Source organism: Chelonia mydas, chromosome 6 (assembly GCF_015237465.2).
Source record: "Chelonia mydas isolate rCheMyd1 chromosome 6, rCheMyd1.pri.v2, whole genome shotgun sequence".
NCBI classification, from domain to species: Eukaryota; Metazoa; Chordata; order Testudines; family Cheloniidae; genus Chelonia; species Chelonia mydas.
The window spans coordinates 26,522,598-26,550,268 of record NC_051246.2 but is presented as its reverse complement, the minus strand read 5'-3'; the positions used below and the strand labels follow the sequence as shown (position 1 = coordinate 26,550,268).

General features: G+C 41.1%; 1 protein-coding gene across 1 annotated transcript in view; it reads right to left on the bottom strand.

Annotated features, from left to right (window-relative positions):
- Window positions 1–27,671, bottom strand: part of MUC5AC (mucin 5AC, oligomeric mucus/gel-forming) — a 55,824-nt gene that overhangs the window by 12,656 nt on the left and 15,497 nt on the right. Inside the window, exons 15-34 of the mRNA XM_043549057.1 lie at window positions 27,433–27,597; window positions 26,436–26,530; window positions 25,534–25,660; window positions 24,624–24,873; window positions 23,998–24,047; window positions 22,588–22,688; window positions 22,290–22,441; window positions 21,422–21,560; window positions 21,204–21,317; window positions 20,768–20,947; window positions 19,953–20,192; window positions 18,970–19,126; window positions 18,174–18,302; window positions 17,667–17,811; window positions 16,472–16,515; window positions 16,174–16,371; window positions 5,361–14,735; window positions 4,929–5,149; window positions 2,563–2,737; window positions 2,133–2,383 (exon numbers count right to left, since the gene is read on the bottom strand). Of these exons, the coding sequence (XP_043404992.1) occupies window positions 2,133–2,383; window positions 2,563–2,737; window positions 4,929–5,149; window positions 5,361–14,735; window positions 16,174–16,371; window positions 16,472–16,515; window positions 17,667–17,811; window positions 18,174–18,302; window positions 18,970–19,126; window positions 19,953–20,192; window positions 20,768–20,947; window positions 21,204–21,317; window positions 21,422–21,560; window positions 22,290–22,441; window positions 22,588–22,688; window positions 23,998–24,047; window positions 24,624–24,873; window positions 25,534–25,660; window positions 26,436–26,530; window positions 27,433–27,597 (12,308 nt within the window). The remainder of the gene's footprint in view (window positions 1–2,132; window positions 2,384–2,562; window positions 2,738–4,928; window positions 5,150–5,360; window positions 14,736–16,173; window positions 16,372–16,471; window positions 16,516–17,666; window positions 17,812–18,173; window positions 18,303–18,969; window positions 19,127–19,952; window positions 20,193–20,767; window positions 20,948–21,203; window positions 21,318–21,421; window positions 21,561–22,289; window positions 22,442–22,587; window positions 22,689–23,997; window positions 24,048–24,623; window positions 24,874–25,533; window positions 25,661–26,435; window positions 26,531–27,432; window positions 27,598–27,671) is intronic.

The following is a 27,671-nucleotide window of genomic DNA, read 5'->3' as shown; positions in this document are numbered from 1 at the left end:
CCAGGTGCTAACAAAAGTGTGGACTTTTGGTTGGTGATATTGTTCTTCAGGAATTATTTCTATGTTAGGAACTTAACTCCTTTCTCATTGATTGGGATGGAGGAGGGAGAGTTGCAGATCCCTCAAGTACCATTCTGTTTTGACTGGGAATCATTGGGCTACATTTTACAATATACCCTATCCCAGTGGTTCTCAACCAGGGGTATGGGTACTCCTGGGGGTATTCAGAGGTCTTCCGGGGGGTACATCAACTTACCTAGATATTTGCCTTGTTTTAGAACAGGCTCCACAAAAAGCACTAGCGAAGTTAGCACAAACTAAAATTTCATAGGCAATGATTTGTTTATACTGCTCTGTATACAATACATTGAAATGTAAGTACCATATTTGTATTTCTATAGATTTATTTTATAATACTATGGTAAAAATGAGAAAGTCAGCACTTTTTCAGTAGTAGTGGGCTGTGACACTTTTGTATTTTTAGGTTTCAGAGTAGCAGCCGTGTTAGTCTGTATCCGCAAAAAGAAAAGGAGGACTTGTGGCACCTTAGAGACTAACAAATTTATTTAAGCATAAGCTTTCGTGAGCTACAGCTCACTTCATCGGATGCATTCATTTCCACTGAATGCATCCGATGAAGTGAGCTGTAGCTCACGAAAGCTTATGCTCAAATAAATTTGTTAGTCTCTAAGGTGTCACAAGTACTCCTTTTTTTTTTTGTATTTTTATGTCTGATTTCTTAAGTGAGGTGAAACTTGGGGGTACACAAGACAAAACAGACTCTTGAAAGGGGTACAGTCATCTGGACAGGTTGAGAGACACTGCTCTATCCTGTCCCTGACAGTGGCTTATGAGTGCTTGGCACAGCTCTGTATGAGGGCGAGACGCACACACCTTTGCATCTCCCCTCCCACCATCCTGAGCCATCTGAGTGCCAGGTCAGTCCCCAAAATAAAATAGGGCAGCATGAGGCCACTTCTAATTTTCACCAACTGCCAACAGCAATTTAGGATTACTGGGTAAATGGATGCTCTAGTTCATCCCCTTCTCTTCAACCATTCATCCCCTTTTCTTCAGCTATTAGAGGGGCTTTATGCTATTCAAAGATCTCCATACTCAGGGGGAGATCCCCATTCGGCCAACTAACGTGGAGTGAGTGCTGGTTTGCACCATTAAGGGAGAATTGGTCTTCTGGTGTATATCTGTGCCCCTTTGTATTGATTTTTTGCACACAATATATGAGTTTGCCTCAGACAGAAGTCCCCCAGGAGCAATTAATTTCCACACCAGCCCTTACAAAAGACTGTGTCTTAATCAGTTCCAAAACCAGAATATCTTGCTTTATTCACCTGCCTCAATAACATACTCCATGGGTTTGTGTCTCATGCTAGAACTCATAATCTAATCTTACATAAGAACATAAGAATGGCCCTACTGGGTCAGACCAAAGGTCCACCTAGCCCAGTATCCTGTCTTCTGACAGTGGCCAATGCCAGGTGCCCCGGAGGGAATGAACAGAACAGGTAATCATCAAGTGATCCATCCCTTGTCATCCATTCTGGCAAACAGAGGCTAGGGACACCATTCCTGCCCATCCTGGCTAATAGCCATTGATGGTCCTGTCCTCCATGAATTTATCTAGTTCTTTTTTGAATCCTGTTATGGTCTTGGCCTTCACAGCATCCTCTGGCAAGGAGTTCCACAGGTTGACTGTGCATTGTGTGAAGAAATACTTCCTTTTATTTGTTTTAAACCTGCTGCCTATTAATTTTATTTGGTGACTTTACTTTTATACTTTACAATACCACATGTTCCCTAGTTTTTGAACTTCCTCACTCTTGGGAATTTAACTCTGTCAAATGCATCCACCTCTTCCATAATTTACTAATTTTCCAGTAAGGATAGCTCTAGCTCCCTAAACTTTCTATTATATGTTTGCTTCTTGAGAATTGGCATAATTTTTTTTATCCTATGATGCCCTCTGCCTAAGCATTTCTGTGCTATAATGAACACAAATGCACTCAATATTTCACATGAGGTTCAGACAAATGCCTGTACACCTTATTTCTGTTTTGCTGAAATAGGAAATTTAATAGGAACACTGCAAAAAACTTTAAAGAATTATATTTTACCTTATTAGCCATCACTCCATTATAGAGTTCACGCGTCAGCACTACCACCATGGACTTGTAGTAAACAATAATGGACTGAGGACAGGAAAGTCCATCGTCTGCATCGCAGAAGTAATTGTCAATGTCAACACGGAAGTTGTCATATTTAGGGGTAATCTGCTTCACAAGGGTATATGTGCAGTTGTCAAGGAATGTGTAATAGGTTCCATCGAATGTAATGTAGTGAGGGTCACCCCAGCCACTACAGACACCTGGTAAAGAGGAAAAATGTAGATGCTAAGACTAAAATAAGTCTACAAGAAAGAATTTAGAAAGTTAAGCCAGTAATACAACCTTCTAGATAGCCCTGGAAAAACAAATCCCCATATATTCCATTTAAGTGTGTTGTATATTTTCAGTGATGTTCTCCCTTAATTTAGTTGTCACTTACATTCACATTCATAATGGTAACAGCAGCCATCCTCACTGAAGACCTTTACTGGTGGGTATCCATTGGCACAGGTAATTTTCTTTACAGGTGGGCATTTTATTTGCTGTATAACGACTTTGTTATTTCCCTCGCAAGTTGCAGTGGTACAGTTGGATATCTTCCATGTTTCACCTGTCTGTTTAAAAAAAAAAACGGAATTGGTGTCACAAGAGCTTACAATTAGGTTTGAGCTTTATACAGATTTTTAGTTCCAAAATGTTATGATGCTTGCAGTGTTTGGGGGGTTATGTTTCTTATGATATATTTCTTCTCTCTAATGTTTGACATCCACGTTTTGGAAATTTTGGTGACAGTTATCGTGCAGTACATTTTACACTACAAAATGATGAGCAGTAGTGGAATTGTTTTTGCTCAAACTTTCTAAAACAATTCAACCCAAAGCAGCTAATCAAGGAATATGTTGAAACTTATAAAAAACTGAAAACACACAGTTATAATGGAAAGGTTAGGCAGCCGTGTCTACAGGCATTTGTTCTGCTCTGCCTTGTGATAATATTCCTATAACTTTTGTGTCTATGGCAAAAAAACAAAACAAAAAACCTTTAAGACTAAACTCTGGCAGTATGGCGCTCTGTGGTAATGTTCCATCTGGTGTTCCAAAGCATAATTAGGTTTCTTGGACATGCAGCACCCCAGGAATTCTGAAGAGGGCAGGGGAAGCTCTGTAGCTTCTCTACGTGCCCTAAATCTGGACTGTGGCAAGGGGAGGGGAGTTCGTGACCCTACTCATTTCCTGACAGAATCCTTGTAGATGACACCAGTGTACTGGTGCATGCACAGAACTTCCATTATTTTTCATATGTGAGAAAAAGATTCTGTTGAGACTCAGCCAGTGTGAACTTAATTGAGCAACAAAGCCTGGAGAGCTCCACTGCTTTATACCTCAGAAATTGAGTTGTCAGTCAGGAGAGGAGCAACCCATGTCAGCATGAGAGATCTCTCCCTAATGATGATCAGAGCGGGGAGCAGTGACATCCCCTCTAAATTCCCACCTATACTAAGGCTGCAGGGGTAATTTGGAAGGTGTGTTTTAACCCAGAGAAATCATATTCCCCCCTTGCCCTTGCAACATGTATGATACTACCGCCCAAAGATCTTCATGAGAAAGAGTGAGAGCTTGGGTTATGCAAAGGGATGTTGGTCAAGGCACAGGGGTGAGGGCTCCGTCTGTAGGTGCAGGGTCTGGGGTAGAGCTGGGGATGAGGGGTTCAGGGTGCCGGAGGGGGCTGTGGGTTGAGGCAAGGGGTTGTGATGTGGGAGAGGATGAGGGCTCGGTCTGGGGGTGTGGGCTCTGGGGTGGGGCTGGGGATGAGGGGTTTGGGGTGCAGGTGGGGGCTCTGGGTTTGTGGGGGGCTCGGGGGGGCAGGGGTTTGGGGCTGCGGCGCGGGCTTACCTCCGGCAGTCCCGGTCAGTGGCGCAGTGTGGGGTGGGGTGGGGGGCAAGGACAGGCTTCCTGCCTGTCCTGACTCTGTGCTGCGCCTCAGAAGTAGCCAGCAGGTCCGGCTCCTAGGCGGAGGCGCGGCAGGCATTTCTGCATGCTCTTCTCGCCTGCAGCTCCCATTGGCCACAGTTCCCGGCCAATGGGAGTGTGGAGCTAGTGCTCAGGGTGGAGGCAGTGAGTGGAACACTATGCCCCCGCCTGCCCAGGAGCCGGACCTGCTGGCCATCTCCAGGGTGCAGCGCAGAGCCAGGACAGCTAGGGACTAGCCTGCCTTAGCTCCGCAGCACCGCAGACCAGACTTTTAATGGCCTGGTCGGTGATGCTGCCCAAAGCTGCCAGGATCCCTTTTTGACTGAGTGTGCCGGTTGAAAACTGGACACCTGGTCACCCTATTAGTACACCCTAAGCTTCTCTGTGGGTTACAGTGTAAAGTAGGCCCAGAAACAGTTTTCCACACTATCTTGAGTATACTGAAGAATTATCAGTCCAGTGTAGAGCTAATATACCCCAGGAGTAAGAGGCATCCCCATCCCCTACTCCAGTGTACAGAAGAGGCAAGACTGGCCATTACAGAATGGAGAGAATAAAGAGCTATCCACTTCAGTTACAATAAAATATTTTGGAAGATTAATTCTCTTTGCAATTTGCAGATACCAGGTTGCACAAATTAACATGTAATACCCAGACTGTCCTACAAGAGTTTATACCAATTTTGCACAAACGGGGGCACATTATCTACCACAAGAATTGTTTTAAAAACATACGTAGTCTTTCAGTTTCAAATAATTTATAATGTTCTTTCCTGCAAGCCCCATTATTATTAAAAGTAATTTCAAGCCTGAACAAGATCATAAGAGATCAATACCTTTCTGGGAGGTTTAGCATCAGGACACTCAATTTTAGTGGTTGAACTAACTGTTGTAGTGGGAGTTGTAGTTGGTATAGATGTTGAAGTTGTCGGTGTATTTGTTGTTGCTGGAGTTGTTGAGTTACATGGTCCCTTAAATCGCTCCACTGAACATGTTTTACTACAAATGGCATAAAAATTACATCCATCCTTGTCTGTTCTGTTGTAAATAATTTCACCTATAAAAAAACAACCATTAGAATACACACAATACAATATACAAAGACAAAACATAAAATAATGATTGAAAGAACTGCATTAGTTAAATGTGACTATGTAAAATTTTAATATAATTAGAAAATTCTAATCTGTACTTTAATTAAAATACCCACTCAAAAATGATGTAAAAATCTATTTTAAATATATTCTCATGGATTGTAAAAGACTTACCAGGTGCAAAAACAGCATCCTCAATTTGGCAAAAACAGTGAGTAGTTGTCATGGTTACTTCTGTTGTTCCTGTTTGTGTACTTGAGACAGTTGGCGTGGTTACTCGTGTTGGCGTTGTTGACAAAACTGAGGTTGTAACAGGACAATTTACATTTTCTTCACAGCACAAAACACGTACCTCGTAATTGAAACACATTTTAAATTTCCCAATTTGATCCTCATTTTTGCACACCAGCCCGAAATTGACATCGCACTGCACAACTTGACCGATCTGGTCGATGCTTATGTCCGGGTAATTTTCTGCCCTACACTCAATATTTTCAGGCTTTCTGCAGATTTTCTCTCCTGCTGCCCTTATGTTGTTGTAGGTTTCAATGTCTCCTTCTTTAGGTCCAGAAGAGGGAAAATCGACATCAAACCATTTGGACCATGTGCACGTTGGCTGACATGTTGTAGGTGAGGAAGTAGATGTTCGTGGAGTTGTGGGTCTTGGCGATGTTGTGGGGATTTCTGTGGTAGGTAGAGTGGTGGTACCAGTTGTGGTTGTACTTTGGGTTGTTTCACTAGTGGTGGTTTCTACAATTGTGGTAGTTGGCAGTGTTGTGGAGATTGTTGATGTTGTGGTGGTTTCTTTGGGAGGCAGAGCGGTGGTGCCCGTTGTGCTTCTGGTTGTACTTTTAGGTGTAGTGATTGGAGTTGTTTCAGAAGTGGTAGTTCCTGGTGTTTCTGTGACTGGTGGTTTAGGCGAAGTTGTGACTTCAGTGGTGGTTTCTTTGAGTGTAGTTGGTGGCATACGTGTAGTTGTGGTCGCGATACTTCTGGTTGTGGTTCGGCAGTTAGGGTTTTCTTCACAGCACAAAACACGTACCTCATAATTGAAACACATTTTAAATTTCCCAATTTGATCCTCATTTTTGCACACCAGCCCGAAATTGACATCGCACTGCACAACTTGACCGATCTGGTCGATGCTTATGTCCGGGTAATTTTCTGCCCTACACTCAATATTTTCAGGCTTTCTGCAGATTTTCTCTCCTGCTGCCCTTATGTTGTTGTAGGTTTCAATGTCTCCTTCTTTAGGTCCAGAAGAGGGAAAATCGACATCAAACCATTTGGACCATGTGCACGTTGGCTGACATGTTGTAGGTGAGGAAGTAGATGTTCGTGGAGTTGTGGGTCTTGGCGATGTTGTGGGGATTTCTGTGGTAGGTAGAGTGGTGGTACCAGTTGTGGTTGTACTTTGGGTTGTTTCACTAGTGGTGGTTTCTACAATTGTGGTAGTTGGCAGTGTTGTGGAGATTGTTGATGTTGTGGTGGTTTCTTTGGGAGGCAGAGTGGTGGTGCCCGTTGTGCTTCTGGTTGTACTTTTAGGTGTAGTGATTGGAGTTGTTTCAGAAGTGGTAGTTCCTGGTGTTTCTGTGACTGGTGGTTTAGGCGAAGTTGTGACTTCAGTGGTGGTTTCTTTGAGTGTAGTTGGTGGCATACGTGTAGTTGTGGTTGCGATACTTCTGGTTGTGGTTGGGCAGTTAGGGTTTTCTTCACAGCACAAAACTCGTACCTCGTAATTGAAACACATTTTAAATTTCCCAATTTGATCCTCATTTTTGCACACCAGCCCGAAATTGACATCGCACTGCACAACTTGACCGATCTGGTCGATGCTTATGTCCGGGTAATTTTCTGCCCTACACTCAATATTTTCGGGCTTTCTGCAGATTATCTCTCCTGCTGCCCTTATGTTGTTATAGGTTTCAATGTCTCCTTCTTTAGGTCCAGAAGAGGGAAAATCGACATCAAACCATTTGGACCATGTGCACGTTGGCTGACATGTTGTAGTTGAGGAAGTAGATGTTCGTGGAGTTGTGGGTCTTGGCGATGCTGTGGGGATTTCTGTGGTAGGTAGAGTGGTGGTACCAGTTGTCGTTGTACTTTGGGTTGTTTCACTAGTGGTGGTTTCTACAATTGTGGTAGTTGGCAGTGTTGTGGAGATTGTTGATGTTGTGGTGGTTTCTTTGGGAGGCAGAGTGGTGGTGCCCGTTGTGCTTCTGGTTGTACTTTTAGGTGTAGTGATTGGAGTTGTTTCAGAAGTGGTAGTTCCTGGTGTTTCTGTGACTGGTGGTTTAGGCGAAGTTGTGACTTCAGTGGTGGTTTCTTTGAGTGTAGTTGGTGGCATACGTGTAGTTGTGGTCGCGATACTTCTGGTTGTGGTTGGGCAGTTAGGGTTTTCTTCACAGCACAAAACTCGTACCTCGTAATTGAAACACATTTTAAATTTCCCAATTTGATCCTCATTTTTGCACACCAGCCCGAAATTGACATCGCACTGCACAACTTGACCGATCTGGTCGATGCTTATGTCCGGGTAATTTTCTGCCCTACACTCAATATTTTCGGGCTTTCTGCAGATTCTCTCTCCTGCTGCCCTTATGTTGTTGTAGGTTTCAATGTCTCCTTCTTTAGGTCCAGAAGAGGGAAAATCGACATCAAACCATTTGGACCATGTGCACGTTGGCTGACATGTTGTAGTTGAGGAAGTAGATGTTCGTGGAGTTGTGGGTCTTGGCGATGTTGTGGGGATTTCTGTGGTAGGTAGAGTGGTGGTACCAGTTGTGGTTGTACTTTGGGTTGTTTCACTAGTGGTGGTTTCTACAATTGTGGTAGTTGGCAGTGTTGTGGAGATTGTTGATGTTGTGGTGGTTTCTTTGGGAGGCAGAGTGGTGGTGCCCGTTGTCCTTCTGGTTGTACTTTTAGGTGTAGTGATTGGAGTTGTTTCAGAAGTGGTAGTTCCTGGTGTTTCTGTGACTGGTGGTTTAGGCGAAGTTGTGACTTCAGTGGTGGTTTCTTTGAGTGTAGTTGGTGGCATACGTGTAGTTGTGGTCGCAATACTTCTGGTTGTGGTTGGGCAGTTAGGGTTTTCTTCACAGCACAAAACTCGTACCTCGTAATTGAAACACATTTTTAATTTCCCAATTTGATCCTCATTTTTGCACACCAGCCCGAAATTGACATCGCACTGCACAACTTGACCGATCTGGTCGATGCTTATGTCCGGGTAATGTTCTGCCCTACACTCAATATTTTCGGGCTTTCTGCAGATTATCTCTCCTGCTGCCCTTATGTTGTTATAGGTTTCAATGTCTCCTTCTTTAGGTCCAGAAGAGGGAAAATCGACATCAAACCATTTGGACCATGTGCACGTTGGCTGACATGTTGTAGTTGAGGAAGTAGATGTTCGTGGAGTTGTGGGTCTTGGCGATGTTGTGGGGATTTCTGTGGTAGGTAGAGTGGTGGTACCAGTTGTGGTTGTACTTTGGGTTGTTTCACTAGTGGTGGTTTCTACAATTGTGGTAGTTGGCAGTGTTGTGGAGATTGTTGATGTTGTGGTGGTTTCTTTGGGAGGCAGAGTGGTGGTGCCCGTTGTGCTTCTGGTTGTACTTTTAGGTGTAGTGATTGGAGTTGTTTCAGAAGTGGTAGTTCCTGGTGTTTCTGTGACTGGTGGTTTAGGCGAAGTTGTGACTTCAGTGGTGGTTTCTTTGAGTGTAGTTGGTGGCATACGTGTAGTTGTGGTCGCGATACTTCTGGTTGTGGTTGGGCAGTTAGGGTTTTCTTCACAGCACAAAACTCGTACCTCGTAATTGAAACACATTTTAAATTTCCCAATTTGATCCTCATTTTTGCACACCAGCCCGAAATTGACATCGCACTGCACAACTTGACCGATCTGGTCGATGCTTATGTCCGGGTAATTTTCTGCCCTACACTCAATATTTTCGGGCTTTCTGCAGATTCTCTCTCCTGCTGCCCTTATGTTGTTGTAGGTTTCAATGTCTCCTTCTTTAGGTCCAGAAGAGGGAAAATCGACATCAAACCATTTGGACCATGTGCACGTTGGCTGACATGTTGTAGTTGAGGAAGTAGATGTTCGTGGAGTTGTGGGTCTTGGCGATGTTGTGGGGATTTCTGTGGTAGGTAGAGTGGTGGTACCAGTTGTGGTTGTACTTTGGGTTGTTTCACTAGTGGTGGTTTCTACAATTGTGGTAGTTGGCAGTGTTGTGGAGATTGTTGATGTTGTGGTGGTTTCTTTGGGAGGCAGAGTGGTGGTGCCCGTTGTCCTTCTGGTTGTACTTTTAGGTGTAGTGATTGGAGTTGTTTCAGAAGTGGTAGTTCCTGGTGTTTCTGTGACTGGTGGTTTAGGCGAAGTTGTGACTTCAGTGGTGGTTTCTTTGAGTGTAGTTGGTGGCATACGTGTAGTTGTGGTCGCAATACTTCTGGTTGTGGTTGGGCAGTTAGGGTTTTCTTCACAGCACAAAACTCGTACCTCGTAATTGAAACACATTTTTAATTTCCCAATTTGATCCTCATTTTTGCACACCAGCCCGAAATTGACATCGCACTGCACAACTTGACCGATCTGGTCGATGCTTATGTCCGGGTAATGTTCTGCCCTACACTCAATATTTTCGGGCTTTCTGCAGATTATCTCTCCTGCTGCCCTTATGTTGTTATAGGTTTCAATGTCTCCTTCTTTAGGTCCAGAAGAGGGAAAATCGACATCAAACCATTTGGACCATGTGCACGTTGGCTGACATGTTGTAGGTGAGGAAGTAGATGTTCGTGGAGTTGTGGGTCTTGGCGATGCTGTGGGGATTTCTGTGGTAGGTAGAGTGGTGGTACCAGTTGTCGTTGTACTTTGGGTTGTTTCACTAGTGGTGGTTTCTACAATTGTGGTAGTTGGCAGTGTTGTGGAGATTGTTGATGTTGTGGTGGTTTCTTTGGGAGGCAGAGTGGTGGTGCCCGTTGTGCTTCTGGTTGTACTTTTAGGTGTAGTGATTGGAGTTGTTTCAGAAGTGGTAGTTCCTGGTGTTTCTGTGACTGGTGGTTTAGGCGAAGTTGTGACTTCAGTGGTGGTTTCTTTGAGTGTAGTTGGTGGCATACGTGTAGTTGTGGTCGCGATACTTCTGGTTGTGGTTGGGCAGTTAGGGTTTTCTTCACAGCACAAAACTCGTACCTCGTAATTGAAACACATTTTAAATTTCCCAATTTGATCCTCATTTTTGCACACCAGCCCGAAATTGACATCGCACTGCACAACTTGACCGATCTGGTCGATGCTTATGTCCGGGTAATTTTCTGCCCTACACTCAATATTTTCGGGCTTTCTGCAGATTCTCTCTCCTGCTGCCCTTATGTTGTTGTAGGTTTCAATGTCTCCTTCTTTAGGTCCAGAAGAGGGAAAATCGACATCAAACCATTTGGACCATGTGCACGTTGGCTGACATGTTGTAGTTGAGGAAGTAGATGTTCGTGGAGTTGTGGGTCTTGGCGATGTTGTGGGGATTTCTGTGGTAGGTAGAGAGGTAGTACCAGTTGTGGTTGTACTTTGGGTTGTTTCACTAGTGGTGGTTTCTACAATTGTGGTAGTTGGCAGTGTTGTGGAGATTGTTGATGTTGTGGTGGTTTCTTTGGGAGGCAGAGTGGTGGTGCCCATTGTGCTTCTGGTTATACTTTTAGGTGTAGTGATTGGAGTTGTTTCAGAAGTGGTAGTTCCTGGTGTTTCTGTGACTGGTGGTTTAGGCGAAGTTGTGACTTCAGTGATGGTTTCTTTGAGTGTAGTTGGTGGCATACGTGTAGTTGTGGTCGCGATACTTCTGGTTGTGGTTGGGCAGTTAGGGTTTTCTTCACAGCACAAAACTCGTACCTCGTAATTGAAACACATTTTAAATTTCCCAATTTGATCCTCATTTTTGCACACCAGCCCGAAATTGACATCGCACTGCACAACTTGACCGATCTGGTTGATGCTTATGTCCGGGTAGTTTTCTGCCCTACACTCAATATTTTCAGGCTTTCTGCAGATTCTCTCTCCTGCTGCCCTTATGTTGTTGTAGGTTTCAATGTCTCCTTCTTTAGGTCCAGAAGAGGGAAAATCGACATCAAACCATTTGGACCATGTGCACTTTGGCTTACATGTTGTAGTTGAGGAAGTAGATGTTCGTGGAGTTGTGGGTCTTGGCGATGTTGTGGGGATTTCTGTGGTAGGTAGAGAGGTGGTACCAATTGTCGTTGTGCTTTGGGTTGTTTCACTAGTGGTGGTTTCTACAATTGTGGTAGTTGGCAGTGTTGTGGAGATTGTTGATGTTGTTGTGACTGGAGTTCTTTCTGGTGTTGTTTTATTCACCAGTGTGGTTTCTTTAGTTGTACTGTGCATTGCTTTAGTCGTTTCTTGATATATAGGTCCTGTCTGAGGTGGTTGTGTTGTTTTTATATGGGTAATAATGTGGTGTGTCATTGCTGTCGTCCTTGTTGTTACTGTCTTTGTTGTGGCTGGGGTGGTTTTTACTATTGGAGTAGTTGCTGGGGTGGCTGTTTGTATTCGGGTAGTAGCTGGGGTGGTTTTCACTGTTTTAGTGGCTGGAGTGGTTGTTACTGGTGTTGTAGTGGCTGGGGTGGTTTTTACTATTGGAGTAGTTGCTGGGGTGGTTGTTTCTATTCGGGTCGTAGCTGGGGTGATTTTCACTGTTGTAGTGGTTGGAGTGGTTGTTACTGGTGTTGTAGTTGCTGGGGTGGTTGTTTCTATTCGGGTAGTAGCTGGGGTGGTTGTTGCTCTTGGAGTAGTGGCTGGGGTGGTTGTTCCTATTGGGGTAATGGTTGGGGTGGTTGTTAGTATTGTTGTGGTGGTTGTTACTCTTGGAGTAGTGGCTGGGGTGGTTGTTCCTATTGGGGTAATGGTTGGGGTGGTTGTTACTATTGTTGTGGTGGTTGTTACTCTTGGAGTAGTGGCTGGGGTAGTTGTTCCTCTTGGGGTAATGGTTGGGGTGGTTGTTAGTATTGTTGTGGTGGTTGTTACTCTTGGAGTAGTGGCTAGGGTAGTTGTTACTCTTGGAGTAGTGGCTGGGGTGGTTGTTCCTATTGGGGTAATGGTTGGGGTGGTTGTTAGTATTGTTGTGGTGGTTGTTACTCTTGGAGTAGTGGCTGGGGTAGTTGTTATTCTTGGAGTAGTGGCTGGGGTGGTTGTTCCTATTGGGGTAATGGTTGGGGTGGTTGTTAGTATTGTTGTGGTGGTTGTTACTCTTGGAGTAGTGGCTGGGGTAGTTGTTACTCTTGGAGTAGTGGCTGGGGTGGTTGTTCCTATTGGGGTAATGGTTGGGGTGGTTGTTAGTATTGTTGTGGTGGTTGTTACTCTTGGAGTAGTGGCTGGGGTAGTTGTTACTCTTGGAGTAGTGGCTGGGGTGGTTGTTCCTATTGGGGTAATAGTTGGGGTGGTTGTTAGTATTGTTGTGGTGGTTGTTACTCTTGGAGTAGTGGCTGGGGTGGTTGTTACAATTGGGGTAGTGGCTGGGGTGGTTGTTACTATTCGGGTAGTCGTTGGGATGGTTGTTACTGTCGTTGTAGTGGCTGGGCATGGTACATTTACATTTTGGCAACACTGAATTTTGATCTGGTAATTATAGCAGATTGGTGGAAGTTGATCCTTGTTATAACATATCAGCCCTTCTGTTTTGCTGCATATTACATTTTGCTCCAGCTCATTTAATGGTGTGTTAGGGAATCTTTCTGCTCTGCATTCCACAGCCTTTGGAGCTTTGCATACTTTGTATCCTTTAGCTCTTATATTCTTAAATGTATCGAAATCTCCATCATTGATAGCAGACCCTGGGTAACTTACATCATACCATTGTGACCATTCACATAGTTCTTTAAAACAACCAGGAGTTGTTATAGGAACAGTTGTCACAGCTGTTGTAGTTTCTGAGACTGTGGTTATTGCTGGAGTAGTTACTGTTATTGATGATGTAGGTTTTGTTGTTGAAATAGGTGTAGTAGTTGCAGCTGTGGTAGTTTCAGTGGTTGTTGGTGTAGTGGTTGTACTTACTATTGTGGTAAATTCTGTGGTGGTGGTTTGAGTTGTGGTTGGTGAAGTAGTTGTAGTTGTAAAAGTGCTTGGAATTGGTGTTGAGGTTATTGGCGTAGTGGTTGGTATTGTAGTAGTAGTGTGAGGGGTTGTCATGGTTGTAGTGCCTGAGGTTGTTGTAGTTTGTGTGGTTGTGGTAGTGAAAGGTGTAGTTGTGATTGTTGTAGTTTCAATGCTGGTGGTGGATGAATGTGTAGTTCCTACTGTTGATGTAGTTTCTGTAGTTGTAGAAGTCAGAGTGGACGTTTCTGTTGAAACAATGGGTGTGCCTAGAGTAGTTGTAGTTTCTGTGGTTGTGGTAGTGAAAGGTATAGTTATGATTGTTGTAGTTTCTACAGGGGTGGTTGTTAAAGGAGTAGCTGTTGTAACTTCTTTGGTTGTGGTTTCTGTTGTTGTGGTGGTTGAAGGTGTAGTTCTTACTGTTGAAGTTGTAGTTTCTGTAGTTGTAGGAGTCTGGGTGGAAGTTTCCGTTGAAACAATAGTTGTGCCTGCAGTTGTTGTAGTTTCTGTAGTTGTGGATGGGCAATGACTAAAATCATCACAGCAGAATACTTTTATTTGATAGTTATAGCACATTTGGAGCACTCCTTCCTGATCTTCATTCCTGCAGACAAGTCCAAAGGATACATTGCACTGGACAGTTTGGCCAATGTTATCAATTGATTTTTCTGGGAATTTCTCAGCTCGACATTCTATATTTTCAGGTTTGCTGCAGATCACTTTTCCTGCAGCTCTAATATCATCATATGTTTCAGAATCTCCTTTATTGTCCAGACTGGGAAAATGGACATCATGCCATTCAGACCATTTGCATTTTGGTTTACAAGGTGTTATGGAGGTGATTTCTCCTGTAGTATATACAGTTTCTGTTGAAGGGCTAGCAGTTGTTTCAGGGATTGTTGTTGTTGGAGCTGTGGTTCTAAGAGTTGAAGTGGACACACTCGCTGTTTCTGTGACTGGAGTTGTGGAAGGAGTTTTGGAGGTCATGGTACTTGTGGAAAGAGTAGTTGTTTTAGGTTCTGTGCTGGTAGGTAGTGCTGTAGTTGTTGAAGAGATACTGGTTACAGTAGTTTCTGGAGTGGTCGTTTTTGTGATGGGTGTTGTAGTCTCCTCGGGCGTTGTGGTAGCAGGAGTTGTATAATCACATGGTACAAAGCTACAGCATAAGATTTTTATCTGGAAGTTGTGACAGATCATTTGTTGCTGATCCTTATTATAACATATTAGTCCCGTTGTTGTACTACATTCTACCTTTTGCTCTAGTTCATTTAATGGTGTGTTTGGGAATTTTTCAGCTCTGCATTCAACAGCCTTTGGAGCTTTGCAAACTTTATAACCTTTGTCTCTTAAGTTATCAAAAGTGTCAAAATCTCCATCGTTGATCCCAGGCCCTGGATGGCTCACATCATACCATTGTGACCACTGACATACTTCACGAACGCAGACTGGTGTAGTCGGTGTCACTGTAGTTAAAAACCAAAAAGAATGAAAATTTAGTACTCAACCTTCAATTTTAAATGAAGAATACTAAGAAGTTCCAGCAAATATTCTCCTTTCTATTATACCAAATAGACTGAGTGTGATGTCAGCTATCTGTAGGAAGATGGGCTTGTCTAGGCACTGGCCAAAGGGCATGAGCTAGTGTACTCAGCTCAAAAATATATCCATTTATTAGGCTAGTTAAATTATAATGAATATCCATTCAAATAGTGAAAATAACCACAACATATGAATTTGTTGGTATGCCTGGATTTATCACTTCCAAGGGCATGTCCATTATTTCTTGTGATGTGCTAGGAAAAAGAGTAATGACCAAAATGTCAAAAATAGTTGCCTGACTTACACATGCATAATTTGCACACTTGGGAAAAAACATCTTTGCATAACATTTTCCATGTTGCGCAGCATGTTTGCACTTTCTCATGAACATTAAAGTCCCGATCCAAAGCCCACTGAAGCTATGGAAAGACATAATTGAATTCAGTGGGCTTTGGAGAAGGCCACATATGCACATAATTTATTTGTTATATAAATTTACTGCTCATGAACATGTCACATTGCCTGCACTCCTCTCTATTTGTTCATAGAACAATTACTGCAGGGTTGAATCAGGGGTATAAGTTTCCTTATGCTGCCCTAATGTGCTTCAAGTCTGTTTGTAAAGGACCATCTCTTGGGTGGAGAGAGTAATTCATGCTCCTTGCTGATTCAATGCAGGCCTCTCTGAAACGTCTGAAAAGTTGCCAGTTAATGTCAACTATGGTGACAGTTTCTGTGATGTAGCACTAAGAACTATAATAAAATGACTAACTAATCTCACGTGTGCTACCAAACAACCATCAGATGGTCATGACTTTCAGCCATTACCAATCTGGGACAGATTGAACCAGAGATCTAGAGGTGAAAAGCATAGTATCTCGGTCTGAGCAATCCATTTACTAACCACATTTTCAAAATACTGTGATACTGACAGGGATTTTAGGAGAAATTAGTCATTCTGCAATTTAATAAATGAATAATAGGGAATGATTCTATGACTGTGCCGATTACTATCTGTGGAAATTTTCTATATAGCAGTTTAACAAGAGTGGTATAGAATCAGTTGCTATAACAGTTTATAAAATACCCATGGGATTGTTTTCTAATGAATCTGTCTGAATTTGAGCAAAGATAATATCAAAACCATGCACAGTGGTTTTATTTTCTATATTTTCATGTTTCAATTTGTTTTCTAGCTATAATCAAAACTATATAAAATACACAAAATGCAAATAAAAATAGGTCTTATTAGTTTTTGAGTTTCTGATCCATTCATTAGAGTTATAGGCATGGTTTGGTAGGTAAATTTCACTCAACAGCAAGTAAGAGTACAGTGAGCTCATGTATTCATTCAAAATATACCTGTTGTGGTGGATATAGGTGTTGAAGAGGAAAATACAAACGGTGTTGTGGTTAAGGGTGTAGAACATGCATAGACTTTTCTATCAATTGTTCCATTGTGACCACAAGTTGCAATGATACACCCGCCAATACCATCTGTAGTGTTGTAGATGACATCCTCATACTCATATTGCTTTCCATCATATGTGCAGTAGCAGTCTGTAAATCAAAAGAGAATATCATCATTAGATTTCCTGTAATATGGAATAGATTGTTCCAAAAAGTTCGTGTTCAGATAAAAGCTGCTGTGTCAACATACCATCTTCATCATATTCACACTTAATGCCATTCATTGTGCATTCACTGTGGGGGGAAAAGAGAAAAAAATATGGGACTGAAGATGCATAAAGGATAACCACATACATTTTACTGTTTTAACTGTTTCTGTTGCATTTATATTCCAAGGAACAAAATGAAGTTGATGGAGAAAAGTTGTGTGGGTAAGCTCAAAAAGACCTAATCTTTCTCCAAGTCATGTTCTCATCCATCCTGTGATAGGAGGTCCCTGAGCTCTCACACCGGTGCAGTTCTGCTGCAGAAAGGCAGGGTGGGCAGGCTTCTTTCAGTCTGCAGACAGGATTTGTAACACCATCTGTGCCTATTAACAATACTCTGCACTGCATCCCTTCCATGATGCCACAGAAGAAGGTTTTGGAGGCAGCAGGAAGGGCTCCACTGACTACTTCCCTGCAGTGGAGGGGAAGTGCAGCAAGGATGGTGGTGGAGGAGTTACTGTTGCTCTTAGGTTGAAATAGCTGCCAGAGAATCAATTTAGCTGCTCTGCAGCCTAGTGAGGAGGATTCCCTCTCCTCAGACCTTGATGGTATGCCCCTGTGAGAACACAGTCTGTTTACTCAGGCTGTGCACAAAGATAGGGATTTCTCACTTACTAATTAAGGGCTAGATTCTGGTACCTTTGTTCACACTAACACTGTACTCTGCAAGTAGTCCTATTGACTTTGTGGAGTAAATTGCTATTCAGCATGAGAAGCATATCAGAATATGTCCCTAAGTAAATATCTGTGTAAGGAAGAAATCAGTTACAAAAAATAAAACATATAAAAATACTGAAGAACTCTCCTAGACAGATACATGCCAAGACAATAGCAAAAACAAATGAACAGAATTAAGCTATAGAGCAATTTTAGATAATGATTTCAGTAATACCTTGTCAATTTGTTTCCTAAATGAAGTACAAAGAAGGTTGTCTTTTTTAGGATAATACACAATGCGCAATAAAACAGAGAAATATGCTTCAAGCAAATCACTCAAAAGGAAAGAATTTCAGATCATGATCCTTTCCTTTCCCAGTCCCAGAAATAAAAGTGTTTATGTATTCAATAGTAATTTATGCACAGTAGGTACAAGACCAATTCCTGTTAGCAAACCATGGAGTTTAATGGCCAGTACATTATGTTCGGATCCTCCTAAAATCCTCATACAGCTAAGCTTACCATGATTGACAGTTCTCTTCTGAACGAATGGGTGTTCCTGGCTTGTAATATTTTCCCTTGGCATCATAACAGCCACAGTGATCAACACACTCCATATCATCTTCATCGAAATAGGGCTTGTCCTCTGGACACTTTGGATAGCAGCCTGCAGTAACAAAGAGAGTTATATTGACACTGGATCTCTTAAACTGCGGGTGTCTCTAGACAACTATCTAAAGTCTGCATTGATTTCTTGTTGAGGGGTGGAATGTCACCCTTAGTGACATGATGATATTGCTGCCATAGCATGAATTTCTCTCAGAGTTCAAATACAATAATTTGGATTTTAATCCCAAAGAAGATCATGACCCCTTTAGAGAATTACACACAATTCAGAAAACTCCATAATCACTAACCTGGCTTGTACTTTCTAATAAAAATATTAAATATATTGAGAAGTAGGAATTTTAGTTCACCATCAGTAATTAGGTTTTATAAGTAGAGTGAGATATAGTTAATGTATTTTACCTTCCAAGCCTTGTAACTCATGAAGGCATTTTCCACTTGGGTTCCTGCAGGTCTTCATACAAGGGGACCCACAAGGCTTGTAGTGCCACTCACATTCCCCCTGCGGGTTGTAGTAATCACAGAACAGAGCTGGAAGAGGGCAAAATGGGTGAAAATATACATGTAACAAAATGTTTCCAAAGTGCTTCTTAGCTATCCATATGCTGTGTACAAATCCCATAATGCTAGCATAATTCTGCAAGTAGTGAACAGTAGTTATCCTGTTTCTAATTCAATATGATTATCTTACTTCTACAGTTGTATTGAGTACAGTGATGTTTCAAAGCCTCTACAAGACACTGACAGAAAGCATAAAACTCAATTAACTGGAACATAAATTTTTCAGCTGCTACTATGCATTGCTATTTACTTACACTGTGACAGATAACAGCTCTGTGTGTGTGTGTGTGTATATATATATATATAAGTTTTATATATATAAAACTTACTAGGATGGCAGTGGTATATCACAATCTGTAACTAGATAATACAGTAATTTAACAACTAATACAATCACTAGGGCACAGTTTTATTTCAATCATATCTACAATTGGAGAGAGATTGGAAAAGGAAGTTTTGTAGATAGTTCTATTGATAATTTGCTGTTTGCTTTGGGCTATTTTACTATTTTCCAGATTGTAGTGCATCTCAGGAACAGTACTTTACTCCTCTTCATTTCTTCCTATGTTTTTTTCCCTTCTCACTCTTTATTTCTTTTTCTCCCTCTCCCTCCATGAAGTTATGTTATAATACTCACGACAGATAGATGGTGTTCTCCATGCAACACAAATGCCAGCCTCATTACATGCTTGAGCATATGAAGCCACCGCTGTACAGAAACATTCACAATCTCCCCCAGTGTCACAGGCACAAGCATCAGTCACGCATGCTTCATAATATTCATTTGGTTCAACCTGTTAGAATACATGACATATAATTTTTGTTCCTTGCACTTGTCATCTTGCTTTGCGATAGCAATTCCCTCTCCTCCTAAAATTTCAGTCAAATATTTGTAAATGGATGCCTTTCTTTTCTTTTCCTCTTGTAGCATCATTCCCTGTAGCAATGGAACTGCATGCAGAATAAACTCTGATTTTTGGAAAAAAGAGTCTAAGTTAGGGGGGAAATTACAAGAATATTTTTTTTCATAAAGTCAAGTGAAGACATCAAGTTTAGGACACGCCTCGCATTAGTAATCGTAAGAGAAGTGACTACCCTAACAGCTGTGGGACATTACAAATTAATTGAAAAAAATAATATAATTAGATTAGTACATCCTATCACAACAATCATCCTGTTATCAATTAAAGGTATTATCAGAAGCTAATCCTGCTGGACAGAATAACACATCCTGTGATTGTCCCATATAAAAAGGGTGATCTGATGACGTCTGTGCAAGTGACACATACTTCTTTGATGTACCAGCTTACTTGGCAAAAAGAGAAAATGAATCTCAGTGAAATTTCTGCATAGTTCTCCTGGAATTAGCTATGGGTCCAGTTTGGTCTGAAAGGACCTGATCCAGCTCCCATTGAAGTCAAATCTTTCCATTGACTTCAGTGTGGAACCGGATCAAGCCCATGATGCTTCTTCCACAATCAAATGTACATATACATTAAAAAACAGGTAGAGCATCCTTATGTTTACTGCAGGGAATGGCAACGCAATGTGCATCACTAAGGTATTCTGTATATATTATAATCCCTGCTTAGAAGGATTCCACATAAGGATTTGCTATACCTGAGAGTGACAGGCAGCAAATACTTTGCTGTTGATTATGCTGCACTGCTTCTGGGCCCAGGAGTTCCTATAAGGGTTTGCAGTGCAAGGATCCTTGTTGCTCTTGGCATCTGGGCAAGTCGGAGAAACCTTCCAGCTGTTTCCAAACTCCAGCACATCTCCTACCACAGACTGACTTCTGGTGGTAAAGTCATTAATGCCGTTGCCATCGTAGTTCCCACACAAGCCACAGACCTGACCCTGCGTAGAGAAACAAACAAACTGATGAGTGCTAATAAAATGTGTTTGCCAGTGTCTGTGATTAACTGAAACTCTGACTTTTCAGATGTAATGTAGACTTTGGCTCTTCAGTGACAGCCTCACACTTTTCCCCGCAGATACCTTTACCAAAAAACTTACCCTTTTTTTATTGTATTGAATCCTGTCTGAAGAAAGAAGTAAAGTAGACACATAATTTTGTTCTTAATTCTTTTTTTTTTTAAAAATCCTAACTAGTTTTATTTAATTGTGAACCTACCTTATTAGTAATGACCTTTAATGAGTGTTCTGCTATTAGTTAGTTATGAAATCATTATGTAATTTGTGTACATGAATGATGTACTCAGAAGCAGCCTATCACCCCACTAGGGTCTGTCACTCTAAAGGATCTATTTTGAGACACCACTGAAAGGTTGAAAATATGCAATAGGAGTTCATTCGGTCTTGCAGTCAAAGTCTTACTTATGTTTCACTGCACTTCCATTTTCTCCTTCAAGAGGTAACACTAAAGTGTATCCATAGGAGTTGATCCCAGTCATACAGCTTCTAAAACTCACCTTAAAATCTGGGCTGAGCTTGATGAATATGCTGGTTTTCTTATCCCACATGAGAATCAGCCCAGTGTCAGTGTCAATCACCATGTAGATGCCCATGTAACGGACCTTGTATGGCACTTCCCCTCCACGGACCTTCTCTATCACTTCAAACTTTCCATCACTGAGTACCAGTTCATAGTTCTGAAATAGGAAGAAAAGCCAGTTAAAAAGCCAACAGATTTAACATATCCGTAACTGTCTGAATTATTCTATAGCATTTTTTCCTAAAATATAGCGCAATTGCTGGCAGCAAGTTTGGATGTCTAGGAAAGGTTATGCTGTCCGATTGGATATTTTTACAGTGAGATCTACCTTGGACAGTCTATTGTGCATCTTACTCATGTCAGAGACCAGATACACATGTTCTTTCCCACAGTTTATCAAAGAAGCTACTCACCCGTAGGAAGACTTTAATGGCCTTTGAGCAGGTGGTCCCAGTGGTTCCACAGGGGATGTTCTCAGTGATAACTCGGAAGGTTCCAAGGCTGGTACTGTTTTTACCACAGTAATCCTGAGAACAGGAGTGATAGTTAAAGTTAGTGATGCAAGGTCACCACATGTAGGAACACAAGATACTTTTAGTGGTGTAATAATCCTAGGAAAGAAGCTCAGTACCTGGGCCAGTGTGTATTCGCAATCTCCACTAAAGCTGAAGCGTTTGCCATCAAAAGTAATGTAATGACCATCTCCATAAACTGAGCAGGTTGCCAGGCAAGATTCATTGGTGCATTGCCACATTCTGTTTTTACAAGTGCTAGGCGGGAGAAAAAAGGTCAATTGTAACAAAAATACTTTAACATATTCATTTCTCCTTATATAGCCAGATGTAAATTTGATTCCAAATTTGTTTATCCCCAAAATACATTAAACTGATGATCCTGGGAAATAGTGCTTACTAATGTTAAACGGTAATGTATAGTAGCTCTGGGCCAACAGGACATAGACCCCATTAATTCCCAAAGATAAATTTATTTTCTGACTAAGTGGGCGATATGATTTAAAAACCTTTTGGATTTCAAAACCCCTTAGAATTTTTTGAGATGTATGCACCACTGAGGGACTGCATGTAGACTGAGCAGGCATAAAGTTTTCCCGTGCGTCTCTAATGGAGATGAGGGCATATAAAGCCCACCATTGTCCTCATCATTTCCTAACTATTCTTGTTTGGCTTTGAAAAGAATGAGGAGAGCCTGGTTTTTTTTTTATGCTGAATATTAGATTTCAACATTAGATACCAATTCTGAACTAACTACTAACCCTCTTGCAGTGAAGGATCCCACTGCCAACCACATTCTAGAACACAGGCTATGTGTATATCTATCATCACCTTCTGTTGCATGGAATATGAGCCCCATTCAAATGTGTGCTACAAGTCTTAATTCTGCTACAGCAAAATGAGATTCTTCTCAAGTTTAAGCGGCACGGACATGTACCCATCCCCCTTTAGGACTGTGAAAACCATAATTATTCAACATACACCTACCATGTGTTACAGCTGACTTTGATTGTTTCTCCTGGATTGTAAGAGGCCTCATTGTGAACACATGGACAGTCCCCCACAGCTACACAGCCACCTTTGCCATCAGACACGAGATCATTAGGGCACACGCAGCCAGAGACACACTGTGTGCTGTACTGTAAGAACCACAGAGAAAACATCACTTGATAAATCATGTCAGTGGGAAAGAAACATTCAACTGCAACAGCACAGAGTGTGAGAGATTTAATTTTGGTCAGGATGTGAAAATGTTATCAAGTGGGCATAAGGAATTGGCACTTACGCAGCCCATGTCAAGCGTCTGACAGCTCTTCTGGCACTCGGATCCAATTGTGCCTGCAGTGACATTGCTGCAGTCAAAGTAGACCATGGGAGCTGCACAGACTGTAGGAGACAAAAGTCATAAGACATAAGACACAGAGTTATCAGCTATTGCTATAGTAATTATTTGTTATGAATATGCCTCCAAAGAGCCCTGATTTTAGAGTTAAACCAAGGAACACAATCTAGTTGGAACGCTCCAGTTACTGGTAAATAACCTTGATTTGCTCTGTCACGCGTTTTAGCTCTCTGCTGAAATCATTTAGCCATGTAGCTGGCATAAGGCTTTGTTTAGAATTATAAATGACCTCAGATATAGGAGCTCATTGCTTTTGGTTGTAAACTTGGAATTATAGTTAGAAAAAAAATTGCAACTAATTCATACATTACTTTGGATTTTGGAATAGCATATGCATAGCTTTCATGTGCAATGTAACAGCATGCACAAATGGCCAGTTAGTTACGGAACTGGTCATCTGCATGTTTAATTACCCCCTCTGCAAGCACAGATATGGTAACTGTAGCCAAATCCTGCAGTCTTGATTCAGTTAAAACTCCCACTGACACCAGTGGGAGATTTTTGTTTGAGTAGCGACTGCAGGATTGGGTGCCACGTCTTGGATAAGCACCTGATGATAGCTGTAGGATTAAACATCTGAACCAGAAGTAAGGCCAGAGCCCTGGCTGTGAATGTCATTACAAAAATTGCCAGTGGCACAGGATCTTAATGTTTTTTCTTCTGCTGTATGGAGAATGGAGTCTGTGGTACGTTATACTATTGGGTTTTACCTAATACACACTGAAATCTGTGATAAGTGCTTTGAACCACCTTTCAGTTGTTAAGAAATACATCCAACCATCATTTCTTTGTTGAAAAAAGAAACTGATTCGTGTAACTATATTAACAGCGGTATTATTTTTATTTATTTTTTGCTTCCTTTTGCTGACTTTCATTTTTAAGAAGTCTCATGGAAATTTGCCTTTTGGAGAACAATTCATAAAGGACACCCCTCACCCTATATTTATCAAACTTCCAATAATTTTTTATTTTTAGGAAATTCAGTGGTTCTTATGTACTCCCTAGGGCAATTTTCTTTTTTATATGTAAAACTGCGACCAGATCTTATCTTGCTGTGAATTAGATCCTTTAGTTCTTGTCATATTTTGTTTCCACTATGCCACAATACAAAGAATGGAACTTTGCATTTCAAGAATTATATCCTCGATACTACAAAACTGCTATGCAAATGGTTTCTGGTGGGTTAATTTCCCTGCTGGGTTTCAGATGTTTGCTATCTTCATCGTTGTAATAAAACAGAGTTCACTCAGAAGTGTGGGAGGGAATTAAAATAAAGCTTTAAAGGGGTTATACCTGGTTGTGGTTTCACTCTAACGCAGTCCAGCTTTCCATGTATGCAAGAGCTGTGAGAAAGAGAAAGAAATTATGTTTGCTTCAAATCATAGTTAGTTACATGGAGAGCTGCTTCTATCTTGCCATACATCCAGTCTTTCCTATGGAATCTGGGATACTGAAATGCCACCTTGTGGCCAGAGATAGAAAGTGTCTTTTCAGCAGAACGGTGTACATTGTTTGCATATCATTTCTGCTATAGCTGTCCAGAAAACAAGCTTGTGCCTTATGCTAAGACAATGCCACCCAGTCAGTTTGTCTACATAGATTATTACTTAAAAAGTTTCTTCCATAATATTATTCGTTTCACCAGCATTCTTCATTTTAAGTACAGGGAATATCAAACTGGTAGACTTTTTTAACCTTTTAAATTCAGGGAGAAAATATGGCTAATTGAGTTAGTTGACTGGATTAAAGAAAGACTTCTAAACAAAGACAATCCTAAAAATTCATGAATAATTGTGATTTTCACTCTGAAAATTCTTAAACTGGGAGAGAAACTCATTTGACTTGACTAGACTCCATAAAATATATATGATTCCATGATTGCCAGTGTCCAGCCCGTGTTTTGTTAAAGAACCTCTTACCATATGACCCCACTGTCGTGAACAACCTCTCCAGAAGGTAGCACAGATCCTTTGTAATAACAAGGACAGCTAGTAGCGGGCACGCATTTGCCATTTTCATCCATGTAAGTTCCATTTGCACAGGTGCAGCCATCAACTGGAGTGAACTTGATGTTGCATGTGACATCGGGCTCACTCAAAGATCGGCAAGTGGGTTGGCAGGAATTGACAACATAGCTGTACGTCAGGGATTTGGGGCATGAAGTTATGGCTTGAGAGAGTAAAAAAAAGTAAGTTACATTCATAGCTTATTTAATGATGGCTATAAATGCCAGATTTTGGATATATTATGTATGATAAAACAGATCCTGTATGTCCACAGATTAAAATGGAATGGATGAAATTCTGAAGTGAGGTCAATTTTAATGTAATTTACATGGCTTTTGGACTTGTACTACAAAATTTACCGCACAAATTACTATCTCGGATGGGTACACTAGAGAACCCCATTGCTGTCAATGAGGTTCCTTCAGTTTAAACAAGAGGAGAATTTAACCCATATTGATTTGTACAGTTTATTTTTAAACCCTAACCCTCCTTCCTCCTTCCACCATCAGTATATTAAAGTAATAAAACTGGAAGCATCCTAATTATATTAAACCACAGTAAAAGCCTTATGCTCCCTGATATTTCCTTGGGACTTTCATTCAGCTTAGGCATGATTCTCATGAAGCATCTTCTTTAGTTAACTTCCTACTTATCTTTCATTACATCCCCCATTACTCATACCCCTTAGATTCTATAAGGGGTGCTAGAACACCATCAAACTTTTGTTTAAGATTTGACTGGGAGAGCCATGGATTTCTTGGAAACTGGTATAAAGGTTCTACTGGCTGACCATTTTTAACCAGTGAATGGTTTTAAAACTTACTGCAGACATTGGTCCTCCATCCGCTCAACAGGACTCCTTTGGCAGCACAGGCTCTGACATAGGTAGAGAGGGCAGCACACATACAATCCTCACTCTTTTCACAGTTACAGGTGTCAAACAGACAGTTCTAGGAATACAGATAAGACTCATTAGTAATCACTGAACTGCCCATCCAAAGAAATTTCCCTTTAAGTTTTTGCATTCACATGCCAAAATCACTGGCTCTGTTTAGTCTTATAATGGATTATAGGGCCAAATTCTACCTTGATGTACTCACTTTGCAACCTAATGGACCAAATGGTGCTCTGATTTTCCCCAGTATAGATCTGAAATATGTCAATCGGTTTATTCTGGATTTTCATCAATGTAATTGACAGCAGAATTTGGCCCATTAATGTCTGTATATTTATATCTGTATAAAAATCTAAGCATTTCTTTCTTTGCAGTCTTAGTTATCTAAGAGTGTTTCAGACACACAAATTTGGATTACTTCCCTGCAAGGGAAATTACCCTGAGTACCTGCAAAAAAGATGCAATCCTTTACAAGGAAGTACAATAGATGCCTGCAGCTGTATTTTTATGTTCCTCCTTTTATTTAAGGAAAAAATAGTTTTATTCTTTATATCAGATATTTGCAATCAATGCAGTGTCACATAAAAAGTGAAACAAGTAAACTTATCTTCCTGATAGTGTAAAGAAAAATGCCTACTTAGAGAAGGAGTAGATTACATGAAATCAAATTACAGTTAAACATTATTGTAGCCTGATGAACTTGTCAGAAGCAAATTGGGTGTCTAAACCAGGTCCTCCTGTTCAGTACGTGTTTCTCCTGGCACTTGGTATCAGGGATCAGACTCTTACTGGTGCTATTATAAAGGCGAAAGAAATAACTAGCAAAGTACCGTGTGGTAAACATCTGGATTCACTGTTGAGTGGCATTCAGCAAAAGGTCCTTGAGTGTCAGTCAGCAATCCGCACCAGTGCTGAGCGTATTTTTCTGGAAAAACAGAAAATGCGTGGAATTCATGTTTCACTTTATGGGTTAAATTCTCTTCCCAGTTACATCATTGTAACCCCGTTGTGTTCAGCGGAGTTGCAGAAGCATAACAAAAAGTAGAATTTGGCTCTGTATTTCTTCAAACACAAAAAGCTGCCCACTCTCTTTGTACAGAAATGTGAACATGTCATAAACTGACTGAAGCTAAATCACAATGGCTGCCTTTGATTAAGCTGCAAAAACTTGAACTTGTGTTTTGAAACAGGAGATTTTCAATGTGGATTACCAATGGCTCAATTCATATTAGCAGCAGAAAGAGTGGCTTGTGGACTGTAAAATCTTAAGTTCTTTATTGGTTAGAACAGAAGATTGAGAGCTGTGAACCAATGAATTCCAAGTATGATTCATGACTCACTGTGCAGCACTGGGCAAGTTACATACAGTCCAAACATGCAAAGTTCTGAGCACACCACACCTTCTAGATGGCACTCAGCATCTTACAGGATGGAATGATAACCTCTTCTGTGCCTCAGTTTCCCCATATGCAAAATGGGAATCTTAACACTTCACTTCTTAACTCACAGGGCTATTGTGAGGCTCTAAAATAGTCTATTAGTCTTAAGTATTATTATTATTTATGAAGAGAAACCCTCAATCTCATCTGACTGAAAGTGGGTGGGCAAGATTGGATTAGTTAAAATGAGTCACAACATCCTGTTAATATTTCTTGCAGTTAAATAATTGCCTTGTTTTTCAAGCTAATCTTTTGCTATGATTTAATTTTTAAAACCATCTAAACGTAACATGGAATTTAGAATCTGAATTTGTTTCTGATACCTATTTTTGTCAGATGTATTTGGTCTTCTCATTGTAGAAGAAAAATATTATTTTAACGAACATACCATTTTCTATGCTGAGGGTACAGGGGTTCTCAAAGATGTTTTTGACATTAGAGCAATCAGCCTGGGTTTTCCAGGTATTGGCAAAGGCGGCTGCTGTTCCTTCCACTACACCGCTTGTGGCTTTGAAGTCATCTGTCTGGATATCGTTGAAGTTTCCACAAAGACCTTAGCAGGAAGCAGAAGGCGTTTGAATCTCTCATACAAGATCAAAGGTAATTTCAGTGAGTGGGGTCACAACC